Source organism: Gopherus flavomarginatus, chromosome 10 (assembly GCF_025201925.1).
Source record: "Gopherus flavomarginatus isolate rGopFla2 chromosome 10, rGopFla2.mat.asm, whole genome shotgun sequence".
In the NCBI taxonomy this organism is placed as follows: Eukaryota; Metazoa; Chordata; order Testudines; family Testudinidae; genus Gopherus; species Gopherus flavomarginatus.
Genome location: NC_066626.1, coordinates 40595801 through 40616591, shown reverse-complemented (window position 1 = coordinate 40616591; position 20791 = coordinate 40595801). Strand labels below are relative to the sequence as shown.

The following is a 20791-nucleotide window of genomic DNA, read 5'->3' as shown; positions in this document are numbered from 1 at the left end:
ATGACCGTCCATTTGATTCTTTGGCTTTCCGTTACGCTTGTCACACAGCACTGTGCTGTGGCCTCTGTCTATCATAGCCTGGAGATTTTTTCAAATGCTTTGTCATTTCGTCTTCTGTTATGGAGCTCTGATAGAACAGATTTGTCTCCCCATACAGCAGTCAGAACCAGTATCTCCCGTACGGTCCACGCTGGAGCTCTTTTTGGATTTGGGACTGCATTGTCACTCGTGCTGATCAGAGCTCCACGCTGGGCAAACAGGAAATGAAATTCAAAAGTTCATGGGGCTTTTCCTGTCTACCTGGCCAGTGCATCCAAGTTCAGATTGCTTTCCAGAGCGGTCACAATGGTGCACTGTGGGATACCGCCCGGAGGCCAATACCATCGATTTGCGGCCACACTAACCCTAATTCGACACGGCAATACCGATTTCAGCGCTACTCCTCTCGTCGGGGAGGATTACAGAAATTGGTTTAAAGAGCCCTTTATATCGATATAAAGGGCCTCATTGTGTGGACGGGTGCAGGGTTAAATCGGTTTAACGCTGTTAAATTTGGTTTAAACATGTAGCGTAGACCAGGCCACACACATGCCCTGCAAGTGGGGTTGGAACACCTGGCAGGCGAGGTGCAATGATCTGAGTTTCCTCACGCTGATGTATTGTGAGAGCTCTTCTAGAGACCAGAGGACCTGAAGAACCTCAAGTGAGCCCCCCAATCCCATCGCTGACACGTCTGTAATGAGACATTGATGGTTGGCGCCTCGAGAATGGGACTCCTGCATATATTGCCCACAGGTCCAGCCACCAAAGAAGGGTGGTGATCACCAAAGGGAGAAGTGAGACCACCATGTCCAAATGGTGTTGGCCCGGCGCATATACTGATGCCAGCCAAGTCTGAAGAGCTCTGAACCGTAGTCTCTTGTTTTTCATTACATAGGAACACGATGCCACAAATCCCAGTGCTTCAGGAGGTTTCTTCCCATGATAATGGGGTGATTTTCAGGCTCTCTTTGTGCATCCCTAGAGCTTAGGATTGGGTTTCTGTGAAGAAGGCTCTGGCCTGGACCGAGTCGAAGATCAACCCAATGAATTCTATCCTTTGAACCAGGGAGAAGGTAGACTTCTGCATATTTATCAACAGCCCCAGGTCCTGGAAAGTTGATTAACTTTACAGTTGCCTCCACCTAGCCCTTGATCTGACCTCTGATCAGCTAGTCATCGAGGTAAACCCCCTACCTCCTCCGGAAGGCTGTGACGACTGCCATTCACTTTCTGAACATACAAGGGACCGCTGACAGGCCAAATGGGAGGATAGTAAATTGGTAGTGCATATGGGTCACGATGAATCATAGGAACCTTCTGTGAACCCGAAATACGAAAATGTGAGAATAAGTATCCTTCAAATCAAGGGTAGGATACCAGTTCCCTGGATTCAGAGAAGGGATAATGGAGGCCAAAGAGACCATGCGGAACTTCAGCTTCTTCATGAGTCTGTTGAAGTTCTGCATGTCCAGGTTCAGTCTGAGATCGCCATTAGCTTTCAGGATTAGGAAATAATGGGAACAGAACCCCTGGCCCCTTAACTCCAGCAGAACCTTCTCCACTGCTCCCGCCCTTAGGAGCAACTGTACCTCCTGGGCTAGAAGCTGCTCTTGGGAAGGGTGCCTAAAGAGGGACAGGGAAGGAAGGTGGAAAGGAGGGGAACAACTGAATTGAGTATGCCAGTGCTATCATGCATAGCACCAAGTAATCTGAGGTAATGCAAGCCCTCGCCTAATAGAAGTGGGACAGCTGGTCCACAAAAATTAGGGAAATTGGATCCGTACATCCTGGAACATCATCACCAAGCATCTCATCAAAAGGCCTGCTTAGACCTTGTCAATTACCCTAGGGGGTGCAGGCACGGAGGCTGACAAGGACTGAGATGGAGGCCTCCTTTTATAGCCTCTACTCTTTCTTCTACTGTAGTCTCATCTTGATTGTGGCAGGTAGAAGCAAGCCGCCAGTTGGGATTTATAAAGAAGGAGCCAGAGTATGTAAACTAGGGATTTCAGGGTGGCTTGAGACTTCAGACTATGCAGCTTGGCATCTGTTTATGCCGAGAAGAGTGATGTGCCTTCAAAGTGAAGATCCTGCAATGTCAGCTGCACTTCTTAGAGTAACAGAGGACTGAAGCCACAAGTTTCTCTTCTTAACTACAGCTGAAACCACGGATCAGGTTGCAGAGTCAGCTGTGTCCAAGGCTGCCTGAAGAGACACCCTTGCCACTGATTTTCCCTTCTCAACTAGGGCCGAGCATCCACCCCTGGACTCCTGTGGCAACAGTTCCTTAAATTTTGCCATTGCGTTTCAGGAATTAAAATCATAATGGTTCAGGAACATTTGTTAGTTCACGATCCTGAGCTGGAGGCCACCAGCTGAATAGATCCTTGCTGCCAAAAAGGTCTAGATTTTTGCGCCTTGGGATTTGGCCCCTGCTGCTCCCACTCACTGGCTGCTGAAACCACCAGCAAATCCGGTGAGGGGGTACTTAGGGGTGGGGGTTCCAGGAGGGGGTGGTCAGGGAACAGGGAGGGGGGGGTTGGATAGGGGGTGGGGTTCCAGGGAGCAGGAAGGGTTGGATGGGGTGGGGGGGTCCCAAGAGGGGGTGGTCTGGGGACAAGGAGCAGGCAGAGTTGGATGGGTCGGGGGTGTCTTCCCTACCCGGCCCTCCATACCGTTTCGCAACCTCAATGTGGCCCTCGGGCCAAAAAGTTTGCCCACCCCTGTGCTAGGAGGTGCTTGGCTTCAGAGCACACGAACTGTGGAATTTATAGTGCTTATGTTTAAATGGAAAGTATGTCAGATGTACTAAATCCCTTTCACTATGCTCTTAGCAGTTGCTTGGGAAGAAGCCCTGGGGACAGGTACCTGACTAGGAAAAGGCCTGGCACACTCGGAGATTACTTAGGGTTGATGACAAACTAGTCAGGTTTTCAAGACACTGAAACGTGGCCTTGGTGCAGTTATAAATGGGAAGACAAATAAGCACAATACGGTGTGAACACTTATTTACAAGTGTTTTTAAATTCCACAAGAGTATTTGATGATTATATATGTCAAGATTGACTTCAGCACAAAAATTGAATTTTCTGAGTATAAAAGCATGTCTCACTAGCAATAGCTATAAAGTATATTTCCCCATCCCCCTACCCACACACATATACCAGTAAAACTTTCCAATCAAAATTTCTTCTAAGCTGTAAACAACATTATAAGCCACTGAATACAGAGGCTCAGAAAGACTGCCATCTCATCTACAACTATACTCATAGACACATAGACTCTAGGACTGGAAGGGACCTCGAGAGGTCATCGAGTCCAGTCCCCTGCCCTCGTGGCAGGACCAAATACTGTCTAGACCATCCCTAATAGACATTTATCTAACCTACTCTTAAATATCTCCAGAGATGGAGATTCCACAACTTCCCTAGACAATTTATTCCAGTGTTTAACTATCCTGACAGTTAGGAACTTTTTCCTAATGTCCAACCTAAATCTCCCTTGCTGCAGTTTAAGCCCATTGCTTCTTGTTCTATCATTGGAGGCTAAAGTGAACAAGTTTTCTCCCTCCTCCTGATGACACCCTTTTAGATACCTGAAAACTGCTATCATGTATATATGGTTGCTTTTATGATGGTATGATCTTCTGACAATGCTTAAAAGCAAAGCAGCATGATATACTGTTTCTTGAAGTAAAGCTTTATGGCACTTTTCAATAAAGGAACACCAAATAACTTTTTGAATTAGTCCCTTTAGATAAGACAGATCGTCAACAAGTTGACTATGCAAAAAGAACTAATAGTTATTACATGAAAGCAACATAGTTTAGCTTCTATCCTTGGCCTCTCTGCTCAGAAAGTTAACCAGGGTGCCAATTGTAATAGCGTTCCTGAAGAAATGACTTGAGAATACATTTCATTCTCACACTATAAGATTTGCTATAGTCTGCAGTGGAATGTGCCAGAGCATGAAGACTCCTTTATGTTTTTGTAACACACCTCTTCAGTACAGCTAGAATCACTCTTAGATACTTCATTATGACTGTGAAATTATCACAATCTTGGGTCAAATTACTGAAGACAAAAATTGAATTCCCATTCAAGCATTCAAAGTAAACATAGCATGCTATGTATTAAATCACATGTGCATCTGCTTAAAGGATGGTATGATCTAAAAATAAAATGCAGTGTAAGTGTTTCTAGTCAACAAGAAAGATGACAGAGCAAAATCACTGTTCTTGAAGTAGTGGTAACCTAACACAAGGGGAAAATGTGGCATTTAGAAAACTAAGCCTCAATTACTTGTCTATTAATTTATTTAGGCACTTTAGAGATCTAAGAAATTAAGACAAACTACCCTATGTACTTGATCATAAGCCGGTTTGATTATAAGCCAACCCCCCCCCCAAGATAGATAAGTAAAAATGGAAAATTTTTATAACTCGTTCATAAACCGACCCTATAATTCAGGGGTCAGCAAACTTTGGCGCCTGTGCCACCAGGATAAGCCGCTGGTGGGCCAAGATGGTTTCTTTACCTCAAGCTTCCACAGGCACAGAGGTAAACCTAGGTAAACAAAGTATCCTGGCGCACCAGCTGCTTACCCTGATGGGCCGGGACAGCAACTGGTGGGGAAAGTTTTGGGGGGTGGGGGGGAGAAGCTGGGAGTCAGGGGAGTAACACCTGTGACCACCCCCCACATGACTCCACCCCTAGCCCAGGACCCCCACACACTCCCCATCCCATCCCTTCCTACCTTATCTGGGGAGGGCCAGGGGAGGATGTCTCTGGCCTGGCTGGAGCTGCTCCGGCAGGCTGGGCAGTGCGGCCACAGCCTGCTCCGGCGGGCCAGACCGGGCAGCATGGCCACAGCGTGCTCCACCAGGCTGGGCAGTGTGGCCACAGCCTGCTCTGAGGGGCGGGGCCGAATGGCATGGCTGCAGCCTGCCAGCCCCGGAGCTGCAGTTGCTTCAGAAGCTGGGGGGACAGCAGCCTGGCCAAAAGCAGAGACTCTGGCCCCGCCTCCTCCCTTCTGGCTCTGCTGCCTCTCCTTGCTCCTTCTGTTGTAGGGAGGGGCTGTGTCCACCTCTCCCTCTCTATACCCGTTCATAAGCCAACCCCCTTTTCTGGTGCTTCCCTTTTTTACTAAAAAAAATTCAGCTTATGAACGAGTATATACGGTATGTCACCAGTATGAACTGGTGTTCCCTACTTCCCATGCCCTTATGGTTTGAGTCTGAATTGTGGTTACACAATTTTGATGGTCCATTTAACTCATTAGTTTATCAACACAGAAGAATCTTTTTTCCATTCAGAAAGTAGATGTGAAGTAGACATCACAAGGCCGTATCAGAACTAGATGCCTACATAAAGAGGCAAAGCAATGTCACCAGGACAATGTTCATGGGATTTCTTTTTCACGTATTACTAATTAGATAATTAGATCTTTGGAATCTAAGATATGATCTAGAAATTACAATAGGTACAACATTTAGAATCAAGGATTCTTGTTTCCTATTTCATCTACCATTTGAAACATGATGTTCCTGTACATTCAATATTTAGATCTAAGAAATGCCTTCAAGATTTATAGTCAGTCCTTTCTGAGATAGAACATTTTAAATGCATTTCTAGTGCCTACCTGATCCATCATTGGAAACTGAACTTGCATTAATTCCAGAAAGACCAAACAAAGGACATTCTCGGTCAGTGTTTACATGACCCCACTTGTGGCATTTAATACACCTTACATTCCGCACCTGATGAATAAACAGCATAGACATAATTGAGTTAACAATATAATTTCACGTCTTCTAGTAATTTGCTATGTTCTTAAGTCTAAGGAGGTGTTTTATCTTACTGAATAAGATATAATTAATGTGAATGTCATGTAGTTAGACAAACATTTGAAATACACCTAAGACACTCAAAGGTAAATGTAACTTGCCTGGATACCAAATGGCTGATCTCTGATGTTCATGTCATCCTTAGCATATCTGTTACATGCAGAAAGAAACAGATTAAAGTCTTAAGATTAATACAATCAAATAATCAGAGAAGTTTTTCAAACGATCATATACAAAACTACCAAAGAACATCTCATTGTTAGATGTATAGGATTCATATCTATCTCAAACAATACACACAAGTGGGAGGAATTTCAAATAACTTAAAAGCGTACTTAAGTGTGCAGTACTAAAACAGGTGTTTTCAAATATGCACCCAGAACAAAACCAAGAGAAAAACAGCTGATTGAGGAGTTTTGTGTGTTCTAGTTTTTAAAAGCTTGATTAACCAGACATGACAGAATAAGAGAAACCACCTGCTTGAAAAGTAACAGAAGGAAAGAAAGCACAACAAAATGGAAACTAACTCCAAAAAGAGTGGATTTTATCCAGATAAATAAATAGTTCTTACTTTTCTCGTGGGGCTACTTTCTGCCATTCAAATTTGTACTCAGTTTCTCCCTCTTGCTGTAAAACATAAAATACAAGAATGTTGAAAATCTCATATCAGGTTTGAAAGTTATATTAAGTAATTGTAAAGAAAGTGTTAAGAATTGATGTGCTGGATTACCTCTTTGGTTTCTTCTTTGAAGTACAGAAAAGCATGAAAAAAAATAAGACAGGACATTAATCACGGACATAGCCTGTTGTGGAGATCTACATTGGAGGCAAAACATTTTAAAGATTTATAATATTGTAATACTGCCTTGAAACATAGGTATAAAACTTCCTCCCCTCAGACTTTTTAAATTAACACAACAAAGGAGAAGGAGGACATAGCTGAAGTTATATAGCATTTTTGCACCTTGGTGTTGAGCTCTGCATTCATTAGTAGTAAATACAAATGAAGTTCAGAGTAACAAAACAACCTAATGGGCCAGTATCTAGGGTCTTGATCCTCCTAACACTTATGCACAAGCTTAACTTCACTACTGTGAGTAGTCTCAGATTTCCACAGGGCTACTTATGCCAGTGAAGTCATACATGTGCTTAAATGCTTACAGGATTGGGGCCTACGTTTTCAATTCTTGAGAAAATACTTAAAATAAGATTTCTTAGTGAAACATTATTACACAAAATGAAATTAATGTTTATCATACAAAGATTTTGATTTAAGGAAAAGTCCAGTGATACATTACAGTGAGTTAGATACAACAGTAATATAGGCACAGATCCTTTAAGACTTAAAGTTTAAGTCAGAGACTCTCAACCTTTCCAGACTACTGTACCCCTTTCAGGAGTCTGATTTGTCTTGCGTACCCACAAGTATCCCAAGTTTCACCTCACTTAAAAACTACTTGCTTACAAAATCAGACATAAAAATATAAGTGTCATAGCATACTAGGACTGAAAAATTGCATACTTTATTACCATATAATTATAAAATAAATCAAATTGAACATAAATATTGTACTTATATTTCAGTGTACAGTATATAGAGCATCTGTATGCCATTTTAGTTTGTATTTACTTCGCTAGTGCTTTTTATGTAGCCTGTTGCTAAACTTGGCAACATCTAGATCAGTTGATGTACCCCTTGGAAAACCTCTGCGTACTTCCAGGGGTACGCATACCCCTGGTTGAGAACCACTGCGTTAAGTAATTATCTGCAAATGCTATAACATTAAGAATTTTTTAGGTTTTTCTAAATACAGTCACTATTCCTGGATAACTATTCACCATCTCTCTACAGGGATGCTTTCTTATGGATACAGTAGAACCTCATTAATTTTCACTTAGCTAACCACAAATCTGATTATTCTTACATAAACTCTACCAGCCTCACTCGACATTGTAGCAATTGAACAATAATGCTGTAGTAGGATCTCATATTACTGGTTATCATTACTTTTCCGCTAAACCCAGGGCTGTGAGTTCAATCCTTGAGGGGGCCATTTAGGGATTTGGGGCAAAATCTATGATACTCACCTACATTTACTACTGGACTATGAAATGAAATAAATAATTAAACCTAAACTGTACTTGTCACAAAATTTGTTCATTTATCTTGACAAAGGACTATTCTTACTTGCTAATTTATAAAATGTGGTAATTCACAATCTGTTTCATTAGTAAGGTTCTACTCTACTTCCTAGCAGGGACATAGGTTGCTGACATGAAGAGGAACTCAATCAACCAGTTTTCTCATTAGAAACCATTGGAAATCCATTTCATTGTTACTGTAAGGCAAGTTCTAGTTATAGTAATGTCTTTGGTTAAAAGTACCATAAAAACCAAAACAAAAAAAAACAAAAAAAACATTAATTCAGGTACTATGCCTGTCCCTCAGTCCCTTGCTAATTTTTGTGGTTTTACAATAATTGTAACTTAAAAAAAAATGTTTCTCACTTCAAGGGAAACTGGAACACAGGGAAAACCTATTGACTATACCAGGAAAGAGACAATCCAACTATACACAAAATGCTGTCAGACACACAAAGTAAACTAACACAAAAACTAGAGGAAAACAATATTCCTGTATTTCAGAGATAGTCATTTTAAGGGTTACTTGTAACAACAGTAAAGTTAAAAGATTACATTTGTGTCTAAGATTGTTTAAATTGACAGTCTTTTTAAAAACTCGGTTTAAGAACCTTTAAGTTAAATTATAGAACTTACTTTACAACAAAGAAGCTGTCTCATTTCCAAGGGCTTCTAATGCGGATTCAGATTCTCTCTGGTCATACTGACAAGATGTGGGTTATTTAATTATTCTGATTAAACGTTATACGCTTTTTAGCGATGTACTCTCTTGTAATTAGAAGAAATCTTAGCACGTTACATTAGATTCGTTAAAGTACTACCTTATTCATACTACAAACTCACTTAGAAATAGAAAAAAAATCTGCTAGTGTTCTATATATCTACAAAACACTATTGCAGGCAGGTCCTACTATAGAAAGATTGCCTGACACTTCTCATTATAAGACCCTGTTTCAGTCACTTATAACAACTTTCCCAAACTTCAATCATTTGGGTTAACATTTCCCATGCAAGGTTTCTGCCTCAGGCTGAGATTTTTTTAAGTTTCAGCAAAAAAGCTTAGGGTATTTCAGAGAACACTATTAGGGTAAAAAATGTTGTTTTGCCCAGGATTTAAAATAGAAAAAAAATCTTTACAACCATTTCAGTGAGAAGCTCTAGCACCACCATGCTTTGGAGCAAAGGCTTGAAATTTGGCAGGGGAAACAGGGATCACCATTGTTGGGGATCAGCAGAAGGTACATCTTGTAAAAATATTTATACTTAAAAAAAAAAAGTTTCTCATTCCAGAGAACATTGGGAAACAGTTTTCTTGTGGAAACAATAGTATGTGATCATGTCATAAAAGATTGCACATCTCATAATGCAAGTGCACAAAGGTTGCCTGGGCAACATTAAGTATGTCATTTCCTAACTTTTGAGCACCTGACTTTACAACCTTAAGGTTAACAACATTTTTTGTGCAAGCGCACAACATAGTTAGATCAAATTTCTCACAAGATGGTAAGAAATCAGAAGTACCTTTCTTTGCTCCTGGTGGGGCCTCATACATAAAATTAAGACCATTCTTCACACGTTCATCACCCATAAGCAATCTAAATTAAAAGAACAGTTTAGGACATATCACAGGAAATACACAAATTTACGTTATTTACTAAAAGAGCTATTTTAAAATAGACATGAAAAGCACATAAGAGAATTGTGACAATAATTCACAATTTCCCATTTGTTAGGATAACATTACAGATTAAATATTAAAAGAATATAGAGATTAGTCAATGGCTTTGCAGGCACTGCTACATAACATAATACATGAACGTTTCAGAAGACACCTGTTTCCCTTCTGTGCTAGCAGCATTATGAAAAGCAGACTTAGCCTAGTGCACTTGTACCACACATATTTGCAGCAATCTCTGGTAACTTGTTGCTCCAAGCAGAGACTGCAGTATTGCATTTATATGAATCAGATAAATACTCATAAAACTTTTGAAGTATTAGTGGAGCAAACAGAAAAATGATGGTCCAAAACAAAAGGAGGGACCAAAATCTATATGACCCCTGCTTAAGTAGACTCAAATTTATGAATCACTGTTAAAAATGATGAGAAACATTTAGGACTATGGGACTTATGGAACCAGGTGGTGATGCAACCTCAAGCACCTGAATATGGTCTGTTTCTTAATACCATAGAATACAGAGAGGAAGGAAAATTGAGCTTTTATTAATACTGCGGAAGTTCTCACCTATTATCATAAGATTCCTGTTCTTTAAGGTATTGTTGCATTAGTTCTTCTTGTTTCTTCTTATCATACGATATTTTCTGTTCTGCCATCCATACCTATTTAAAATACACACTAGTTAAAAATTAATCTTAAATGTTCATTACCTATAAGTAAAATCCTGTTATAGCAGAGATGCACATAAAACAATATAGTCTCACAGTCTACTTATATATTAACCAAGGCTGTAAAGCAATTAAAAAAATTAATCACGGTTAATCACACTGTTGAACAATAATAGAATACTATTTATTTAAATATTTTTGGATGTTTTCTACATTTTCAAATATATTGATTTCATTTACAACACTGAATACAAAGTGAGCAGTGTTCACTTCATATTTATTTTTTATTACAAACATTTGCACTGTAAAAAAACAAAAGAAATAGTATTTTTCAATTCACCTAATACAAGTACTGTAGTGCAGTCTCTATCATGAAAGTTGAACTTGAAAGTGAGCAGAGATATTTGCATGGCACTGATCTGGCCAGCATTACAAGATATTTATGTGCCAGATGCGCTAAAGATTCATAAGTCTCTTGATGCTTCAATCACTATTCCAGAGAACATGCATCCATGCTGATGATGGGTTCTGCTCAATAACGAGCCAAAGCAGTGCAGACCGATGCATGCTCATTTTCATCATCATGAGTCAGATGCCACCAACAGAAGGTTGATTTCCTTTTTGGTGGTTTGGGTTCTGTAGTTTCCACATCGGAGTGTTGCTCTTTTAAGACTTCTGAAAGCATGCTCCACGCCTCGTCCCTCTCAGATTTTGGAAGACACTTCAGATTCTTAAACCTTGGGTCAAGTGCTGTAGCTATCTTTAGAAATTTCACATTGGTATCATATTTGCATTTTGTCAAATTTGCACTGAAAGTGTTCTTAAAATGAACTACATGTGCTGGGTCATCATTCGAGACTGCTGTAACATGAACTATATGGCAGAATGCGGGTAAAACAGAGCAGGAGACATACAATTCTCCCCCAAAGAGTTCAGTCACTAATTTAATTAATGCATTATTTTTTTAACATGTGTCATCAGCATGGAAGCACGTCCTCTGGAATGATGGCCAAAGCATGAAGAGGCATATGAATATTTAGCACATCTGGCATGTAAATATCTTGCGATGCCAGCTACAACAGTGCCATGCAAATGCCTGTTCTCACTTTCAGGTGCCATTGTAATTAAGAAGTGCGCAGCATTATCTCCTGTAAATGTAAAAAAAACTTGTTTGTCTGAGTGATTTATTGAACAGAAGTAGGACTGAGTGGACTTGTGGGCTCTAAGGTTTTGTTTGAGTGCAGTTATGTAACAACTGCATATTTGTATATATTTGTAAGTTGCACTTTCATGATAAAGAGATTTCACTACAGTACTTGTATGAAGTAAATTGAAAAATACTATTTCTTTTATCATTTTTACAGTGCAAATATTTGTAATAAAAAATAATATGAAGTGAACACTGTACACTTTGTATTGTGTTGTAATTGATATATTTAAAAATGAAGAAAAAACATCCAAAATATTTAATAAATTGCAATTGGTATTCTATTGTTAGTGTGATTAATTGTGATTAATTTTTTATCACAATTTTTGAGTTAATAGTGTGAGTTAACTGTGATTAATTGACAGCCCTATTATTAACATGATTAGAATTGTGATTTGCTGCTTATGATCAAACATCATCTACAAATTCTTCATATAAACAAAACAGAATAAAAGGATGCCTGTGTACAAAATTATATCCTATAAAATAATGTCCAACTAGGTCTGTATGTGCAGCAAACAATCATTGCACTGCAAAATGATGCAGATAAAAGAGGTCATTTTTCTATAGATGTGCACATCATCAAAAATAGCTGAAAGCAAAAGTTGGACTGTAATAAGAGAAGACTTAAGGCGTTTTAACCCACAGAAATGAAGCAAATAATATTAAATAAACCGTATAAGAGGATAATAAGATGAAGCAATACTACCATCATGCAACTTTAGGTTATTTTACTCTATAGAGATGCCACAGAAATTATAAAAAATGAATTGTCAAATTATAGCTTTATCATCTCACATGTGGCAGGAGGAAGAATGTCACCTGGATTGGGATGGGCTGCTGGAAATAAGCATCTCAGCAGGGTAGGAAAAAGAGCTGGCTGCAATGCTACATCAGCTCTGTGTAGGGGTACTGCTATGCCCTCCCACTTTTCACCAGCCACAAGTGTGAGCAATGGGAAGAGGTGTTGGAGAGGGGCGGCTCGAGGGGGCAGGGCCTTGGGGAATGGGGGCAATGTGAGGGAGCGGGGCCATGGTTTGGATGCCCATGGCCCTGTCAATTTTAGGGACCTTCCATCGTCCCTGACTCTGTGGATCAAGACTGCAGCCTAAAAGTGGGTTTCTGAACAGCAGAATAAATCACACCCATCCTGGATAAGGATAATCGTGTGATAATCACCTAGCAGCACTTGGATCCTTTACAAACTATTAAGTTACTTAATAACAAAAACTGCACATATGCATTTACATGTACAGATATGCACAATGCTGAACTCAAAGCAGTTACTAAATAACAGTCATTGCCTGAGCTCAGTGTTATATTTTCAATGGACACTACCAGGAACACACTTCAACGCTATGGTAAGGAGGGCAGTACAAAAACCTATATAGAATAGAATAAAGCCAAAGTACCCCCCTCTGCACCATTCTGGCCCCAGGGAAGGTCAGATAGTGTTTCCACCCTTTCCCCCGGACTTCTGCCAGTCAGGTAGTGGGGCAGCTCTGACTGAAGCTGATTAAGGGATATAATGAAGCCACATTTTGCCCAACTGCTTTGGCCATACACCCTCTCTCCAGTCAGCACTGCTCACCACTGGGACAGGAGGTCAGGGCTGCCTTGTACTGCCCTGATCCTCTAAACAAACTTTTGCCTGAACAGGCACCTTCTGTCAAGGTCTATGCTCACTTTTATCAATGAATTTGTTCCAGAGTCCTCATTTGTTATTGGTGCAATTTTCTATCTTGTGGCTGTAAGCTTTAGTATACAATTGTCTCATCTTTATGGCTTATGTTGTATATTAGAGGCAAAGTAAGAGGTCACACCTCAGATGGGCTGTTAAATGCAGTTATTTTATACTCATCATACATTGATTTTTAGGTGCAGATTAATCAATCTCACAGCACAATCTTGCGTACAGTCCTTCTCTCAATGAAGCAATAATTAGCTAGCTATAATTTGTTAACAGAAAATGCAGTTAAGTCACAATCTCACATTTAAAAATGCAGAAATAAAGAACATATTTCCAACTTCTACATGTCAATGCAAGTGACTCTTAAAATAAGGGACCTGATCATGCAAACAGATGTGCTAATGTGGCCATATCATATCCGTTTCCCGATTACAGCCAAGATTAGGACCTAACCCTTATGTGCTATAACCAGCCACTCAGGTTCGTCTGCCCTAGTGATTCCCCCCCACACACACCCCATTAACTCAAGGTACTTAACACATTAACTACTCTGATACATGTAAAAGTTAGTCTGGATTCTCCCCAAATGTTTATTACAAATATGTTAACTACCTGGAGTTAATTAGCAAACAAGGTAAGGGTTTGTCTACACATGAATTTATTCTGGAATAGCTAGCTATGCCATGTGTGATAACTCTTATGGATTGTCTACACTTAAAAGGCAACGGCAGCTGCATCGTTGTAGTTCAACAGTGAAGACACTACCTATGCTGACTGGAGGGGTTCTCCCATTGGTATAGATAATCCACCTCCCCAAGAGGCGGTAGCTAGGTTGACAGAATTCTCCTGTTGACCTAGCACTGTCTACACCAAAGGTTAGGTTGGATTAACTGCATTGCTCAAGGGTGTGGATTTTTCGCATCCCTGAACGATTTAGTTATGTTGACCTAATTTCCTAGTGTAGACCAGACCTTACTGTGGATTAAGCTAAATCAGGAAAAGGCATTCTTATTCCAAAATACAAGTGGCCATACTGGAGTCATTCTGCAATATTCTGCTTTAAATTCAAACCCTACCTCAACCCTGAGTAATTTTCATGTACAGAGGAGGCCTAAAAAGCTCTACCATAGACAAAGCTGGGAAAGGTCTACACTCCAGACTTCTGTCAGCACAACCAAGTCGGTGAGCGGTGTATATTGTAGACACAGCTACACTGGCAAAGCTGTTTTTAGCAGTGTAATTTGTTTCAATCATGAGAGGGTGGTTTTACTAAACACATACAAAGCACAGCTTTGTCAGTATAAGCTGCATTCACCCTAGGAGCACTTTGCCAATTTAGTATACTGGTATCCTCTACTGGTAAAGTGTGCCTACTGTTGACATAGCTGCAGTGTGAAAATCCATCCTGGGCAGCTGCTTGATGTATTGTACCTGCCTCTGATAGCCAGGATGGCTCTCCTTCCTTTTTTAATTTTTTTAAAATACTTTGACAATACACTCACTTCTCATGACAATCAAATAATGTGAATCTGGAAAAGTTGAGCAAGAAATTACCCACTTCCTGTCTTTTTAAGAACCAGCCTTAGGGAAAATGGTGCCCTGGGCGAACTTGTATTTTGATATCCTGTCCTCCCAGGTGCTACCTCCCCCATTGCCTGGCCCTCGTGGGCTCCCCAACCCCTGCACCCCCATCCTGCACCCCAACCCCTGCATTGTGCCCCCTCTTTCACCTACATAGGGAAATTGACCTGGATGCATGGAGCAGCTGGCTTTGTTGCTCACTCCCCACTCCAATGCTGCTTCTCCAACACACCCCTAGGAGATTGTGACGGGAGAAGCAAGGTCAGGGCTTCCTGCATCCTGGTCACTTCTGCCACCCGGGGCTGTGTAAGGGGAAGACAACAGAGCAGCAAATCTTGATGCTCACCTCACAGCACAGTTCAGGTGAGGTAAGTGATCTGGATGCACAGAGTGATTGGTGTTGCTCCTCGCTCCCCCCACAGTCCCCTGGGCTCATGGAGGAATGTTGGGGAGTGAGCAGCATCTGTGCATCACTGCTCACCCCTCCCCCATGTTCCTCCACTGGGAGGAAGCAGGGAGAAAACTGGGCACTCCACCACCCAGCGCTTCCCTGCTAACCAGGAAAAGCTTCTGAATCCATCCTGACAAGGAGCACCTCTGCACTGCCGCCCAGTGTCCTCTTGACCACGGTGCCCCTGGGCGGCTGCCCGGGTGACCCACCCCTAAGGCCAGCCCTCTTTAGAGGTACTATTATCTAATATTTTACTGTGCCCAAAGTGTGGTTTGCATCTCATAATACAGACTGAAACCCATTTCTGCCAATGAATCCATGCTGATGGTCCCTAAATCCAGCAACTGGATCAGCATGGAGTTGCATTCAAATACAGGGCACCAGCTCCAAAATGTTTACAATTTAATTTCAGAATTGATGCAAAGCAAAACAAAGCAGTAGACAGGGTATGTGGTGGAATGGCAGAGGTGACATCAGTAAGATTACATGGTTACTTAGGGCAAGCACAAGGAACGTTTAATAAATATTCCGCTGAGTCATGCATCATCCCCTGACTAGTCCCCAAGCTCTCCTGAATGCTGTCTCACCACTCTCTACAAGTCATAGCATGTATGACAGCCAGTTTTAGACATTTTGTTTTCTAGAACAAAGTTGTTACACTCTAAAACTGTCAAACCCAAGTTGCTTCAGGTCAATAACCAGCATGATATGGCCAAGCCCCATCAAAATTAGGACTCCTTTTGGAGGAAAAAAATATATGGCCCAAATTTACCAGAGCGGTTACCCAGGGGGTGGGAAGGAATGTACTGGGGGTCAGCGGCTCTGGCCAGGGTGGTATCAGGGCGTAGTACCAGGGGTCAGTGGCTCCACCCTGTGCAGTACCAAGGGGTTGTACGGGGGGTCAGTGTCTCCAGCCGGGGCCATACCGGGCTGCGGTGTACCAGGGGTCAGTAGCTCCGGCTGGGGCTGTACCAAGGGTTAGTATCTTTGGTTGGGGTGGTATCAGGGAGTTCTGCTGGAGATCAGTGTCTCCGGTAGAGGCTGTACTGAGGGTCAGTGTCTCTGGCCAGGGTGGTAGCTGCGGGTTGTACCAGGGGTTAGTGGCTGTACCGGGGCGGAAGGGGCTGTGGCCGGGGCAGTATCGGGGGGATGTACCGGAGGTCAGTGTCTCCGGCCGCGGGGGTATCGGAAGCCTGTACCGGGGGGAGGGGGCTGTGGCCAGGGCAGTGTCGGGGGGCTGTACCGGGGGGGAGAGGGCTGTGGCCGGGGCAGTGTCGGGGGGCTGTACCGGGGGGAGAGGGCTGTGGCCGGGGCAGTGTCGGGGGCGGCTGTTCCGGGGGGAGAGGGCTGTGGCCGGGGCAGTGTCGGGGGGGGCTGTTCCGGGGGGGAGAGGGCTGTGGTCGAGGCAGTGTCGGGGGGGGGGGGCTGTTCCGGGGGGGAGAGGGCTGTGGTCGAGGCAGTGTCGGGGGGGGGGGGGCTGTTCCGGGGGGGAGAGGGCTGTGGTCGAGGCAGTATCGGGGGGGGCTGTTCCGGGGGAGGGGGCTGTGGCCGGGGCGGTGTCGGGGGGCCGTACCGGGGGGAGGGGGCTGTGGCCGGGGCGGTGTCGGGGGGCCGTACCGGAGGAGGGGGCTGTGGCCGGGGCGGTGTCGGGGGGCCGTACCGGAGGAGGGGGCTGTGGCCGGGGCGGTGTCGGGGGGCCGTACCGGAGGAGGGGGCTGTGGCCGGGGCGGTGTCGGGGGGGCCGTACCGGAGGAGGGGGCTGTGGCCGGGGCGGTGTCGGGGGGCCGTACCGGAGGAGGGGGCTGTGGCCGGGGCGGTGTCGGGGGGCCGTACCGGAGGAGGGGGCTGTGGCCGGGGCGGTGTCGGGGGGCCGTACCGGGGGGAGGGGGCTGTGGCCGGGGCGGTGTCGGGGGGCTCTACCGGAGGAGGGGGCTGTGGCCGGGGCGGTGTCGGGGGGCTCTACCGGAGGAGGGGGCTGTGGCCGGGGCGGTGTCGGGGAGCTCTTCCGGGGGGAGGGGGCTGTGGCCGGGGCAGTGTCGGGGGGGGGCTGTTCCGGGGGATGGGGCTGAGGCCGGGGCAGTGTCGGGGGGGAGCTGTTCCGGAGGAGGGGGCTGTGGCCGGGGCAGTGTCGGGGGGCTGTACCGGGGGGAGGGGGCTGTGGCCGGGGCAGTGTCGGGGGGGGCTGTTCCGGGGGAGGGGGCTGTGGCCGGGGCAGTGTCGGGGGGGGCTGTTCCGGGGGAGGGGGCTGTGGCCGGGGCAGTGTCAGGGGGCTGTACCGGGGGGAGGGGGCTGTGGCCGAGGCAATATCGGGGGGCTGTTCCGGGGGGGAGAGGGCTGTGGCCGAGGCAATATTGAGGGGGGGGCTGTTCCGGGGGGAGAGGGCTGTGGCCGAGGCAGTATCGGGGGGGCTGTACCGGAGGTCAGTGTCTCCGGCCGCGGGAGTATCGGGGGGCTGTACCAGAGGAGGGGGCTGTGGCCGGGGCAGTGTCTGGGGGCTGTACCGGGGGAGGGGGCTGTGGTCGGGGCGGTGTCGGGGGGGCGTACCGGAGGAGGGGGCTGTGGCCGGGGCGGTGTCGGGGGGGCGTACCGGAGGAGGGGGCTGTGGCCGGGGCGGTGTCGGGGGGCCGTACCGGAGGAGGGGGCTGTGGCCGGGGCGGTGTCGGGGGGCCGTACCGGAGGAGGGGGCTGTGGCCGGGGCGGTGTCGGGGGGCCGTACCGGAGGAGGGGGCTGTGGCCGGGGCGGTGTCGGGGGGCCGTACCGGAGGAGGGGGCTGTGGCCGGGGCGGTGTCGGGGAGCTCTTCCGGGGGGAGGGGGCTGTGGCCGGGGCGGTGTCGGGGGGGGCTGTTCCGGGGGATGGGGCTGAGGCCGGGGCGGTGTCGGGGGGGAGCTGTTCCGGAGGAGGGGGCTGTGGCCGGGGCAGTGTCGGGGGGCCGTACCGGGGGGAGGGGGCTGTGGCCGGGGCAGTGTCGGGGGGCTCTACCGGAGGAGGGGGCTGTGGCCGGGGCAGTGTCGGGGAGCTCTTCCGGGGGGAGGGGGCTGTGGCCGGGGCAGTGTCGGGGGGGGCTGTTCCGGGGGATGGGGCTGAGGCCGCGGCAGTGTCGGGGGGGGGAAGCTGTTCCGGAGGAGGGGGCTGTGGCCGGGGCAGTGTCGGGGGGCTGTACCGGAGGAGGGGGCTGTGGCCGGGGCAGTATCGGGGGGGGGGCTGTTCCGGAGGAGGAGGCTGTGGCCGGGGCAGTATCGGGGGGGGGGCTGTTCCGGAGGTCAGTGTCTCCGGCCGCGGGAGTATCGGGGGGCCGTACCGGAGGAGGGGGCTGTGGCCGGGGCGGTGTCGGGGGGCCGTACCGGAGGAGGGGGCTGTGGCCGGGGCGGTGTCGGGGGGCCGTACCGGAGGAGGGGGCTGTGGCCGGGGCGGTGTCGGGGGGCCGTACCGGAGGAGGGGGCTGTGGCCGGGGCGGTGTCGGGGGGCCGTACCGGAAGTCAGTGTCTCCAGCCGCGAGGGTATCGGGGGGCCGTACCGGGGGCGGGGGCTGTGGCCGGGGCGGTGTCGGGGGGCCGTACCGGGGGGAGGGGGCTGTGGCCGGGGCAGTGTCGGGGGGGGCTGTTCCGGGGGATGGGGCTGAGGCCGCGGCAGTGTCGGGGGGGAAGCTGTTCCGGAGGAGGGGGCTGTGGCCGGGGCAGTGTCGGGGGGCTGTACCGGAGGAGGGGGCTGTGGCCGGGGCAGTGTCGGGGGGGGCTGTTCCGGAGGAGGAGGCTGTGGCCGGGGCAGTGTCGGGGGGGGCTGTTCCGGAGGAGGAGGCTGTGGCCGGGGCAGTGTCGGGGGGGCTGTACCGGAGGTCAGTGTCTCCGGCCGCGGGAGTATCGGGGGGGCCGTACCGGAGGAGGGGGCTGTGGCCGGGGCGGTGTCGGGGGGCCGTACCGGAGAAGGGGGCTGTGGCCGGGGCGGTGTCGGGGGGCCGTACCGGAGGAGGGGGCTGTGGCCGGGGCGGTGTCGGGGGGCCGTACCGGAGGAGGGAGCTGTGGCCGGGGCGGTGTCGGGGGGCCGTACCGGAAGTCAGTGTCTCCGGCCGCGAGGGTATCGGGGGGCCGTACCGGGGGCGGGGGCTGTGGCCGGGGCGGTGTCGGGGGGCCGTACCGGGGGGAGGGGGCTGTGGCCGGGGCGGTGTCGGGGGGCCGTACCGGGGGGAGGGGGCTGTGGCCGGGGCGGTGTCGGGGGGCCGTACCGGGGGGAGGGGGCTGTGGCCGGGGCAGTGTCGGGGGGGGGCTGTTCCGGGGGATGGGGCTGAGGCCGCGGCAGTGTCGGGGGGGGGGGGCTGTTCCGGAGGAGGGGGCTGTGGCCGGGGCAGTGTCGGGGGGGGGGGCTGTTCCGGAGGAGGGGGCTGTGGCCGGGGCAGTGTCGGGGGGGCTGTACCGGAGGTCAGTGTCTCCGGCCGGGGCGGTGTCGGGGGGCCGTACCGGAGGAGGGGGCTGTGGCCGGGGCGGTGTCGGGGGGCCGTACCGGGGGGAGGGGGCCGTGGCCGGGGCGGTGTCGGGGGGAGGGGGCCGTGGCCGGGGCGGTGTCGGGGGGAGGGGGCCGTGGCCGGGGCGGTGTCGGGGGGCCGTGCCGGGGGGGAGGGGGCGGTGTCGGGGGGCCGTGCCGGGGGGGGAGGGGGCGGTGTCGGGGGGGCCGTGCCGGGGGGGAGGGGGCTGTGGCCGGGGCGGTGCCGGGGGGGAGGGGGCTGTGGCCGGGGCGGTGTCGGGGGGAGGGGGCCGTACCGGGGGGAGGGGGCTGTGGTCGGGGCCGTGTCGGGGGGAGGGGGCCGTACCGGGGGGAGGGGGCTGTGGCCGGGGCCGTGTCGGGGGGAGGGGGCTGTGGCCGGGGCCGTGTCGGGGGGAGGGGGCTGTGGCCGGGGCCGTGTCGGGGGGCCGTACCGGGGGAGGGGGCTGTGGCCGGGGCGGTGTCGGGGGGCCGTACCGGGGGAGAGGGCTGTGGCCGGGGCGGTGTCGGGGGGCCGTTCCGGGGGGAGGGGGCTGTGGCCGGGGCGGTGTCGGGGGGCCGTTCCGGGGGGAGGGGGCTGTGGCCGGGGCGGTGTCGGGGGGCCGTTCCGGGGGGAGGGGGCTGTGGCCGGGGCGGTGTCGGGGGGCCGTTCCGGGGGGAGGGGGCTGTGGCCGGGGCGGTGTCGGGGGGCCGTACCGGGGGGAGGGGGCTGTGGCCGGGGCGGTGTCGGGGGGCTGTACCGGGGGAGGGGGCTGTGGCCGGGGCGGTGTCGGGGGGCTGTACCGGAGGTCAGTGTCTCCGGCCGCGGGGGTATCGGGGGGATGCAGCGGGACGCCGGCCCCGCTCGCTCACCTTTTTGATGTTGGATTTGGAGGCGGGGTGAAAGTCTTTCTTGCACATGAAGTTGGCGAAGGATTTCCCCATGGCGGCGGCGGCGGCGCTGGGCCCGGGTCAGGCCACTCGCTCAAGTCGCTCTGCTGCGCCAGGCCGGTCCCCAGCTTCCGGGGCAGGGGG

General features: G+C 49.2%; 1 protein-coding gene across 1 annotated transcript in view; it reads right to left on the bottom strand.

The window, feature by feature from the left end:
- CIR1 (corepressor interacting with RBPJ, CIR1) overlaps nt 1-20790 on the bottom strand; it is a 48929-nt gene extending 28139 nt beyond the window's left edge. The window contains exons 1-7 of the mRNA XM_050969034.1: nt 20630-20790; nt 10273-10367; nt 9551-9624; nt 6618-6631; nt 6459-6514; nt 5989-6037; nt 5683-5800 (exon numbers count right to left, since the gene is read on the bottom strand). Of these exons, the coding sequence (XP_050824991.1) occupies nt 5683-5800; nt 5989-6037; nt 6459-6514; nt 6618-6631; nt 9551-9624; nt 10273-10367; nt 20630-20701 (478 nt within the window). The 5' untranslated portion in view covers nt 20702-20790. The remainder of the gene's footprint in view (nt 1-5682; nt 5801-5988; nt 6038-6458; nt 6515-6617; nt 6632-9550; nt 9625-10272; nt 10368-20629) is intronic.
- Nucleotide 20791: the final 1 nt, after the last annotated feature.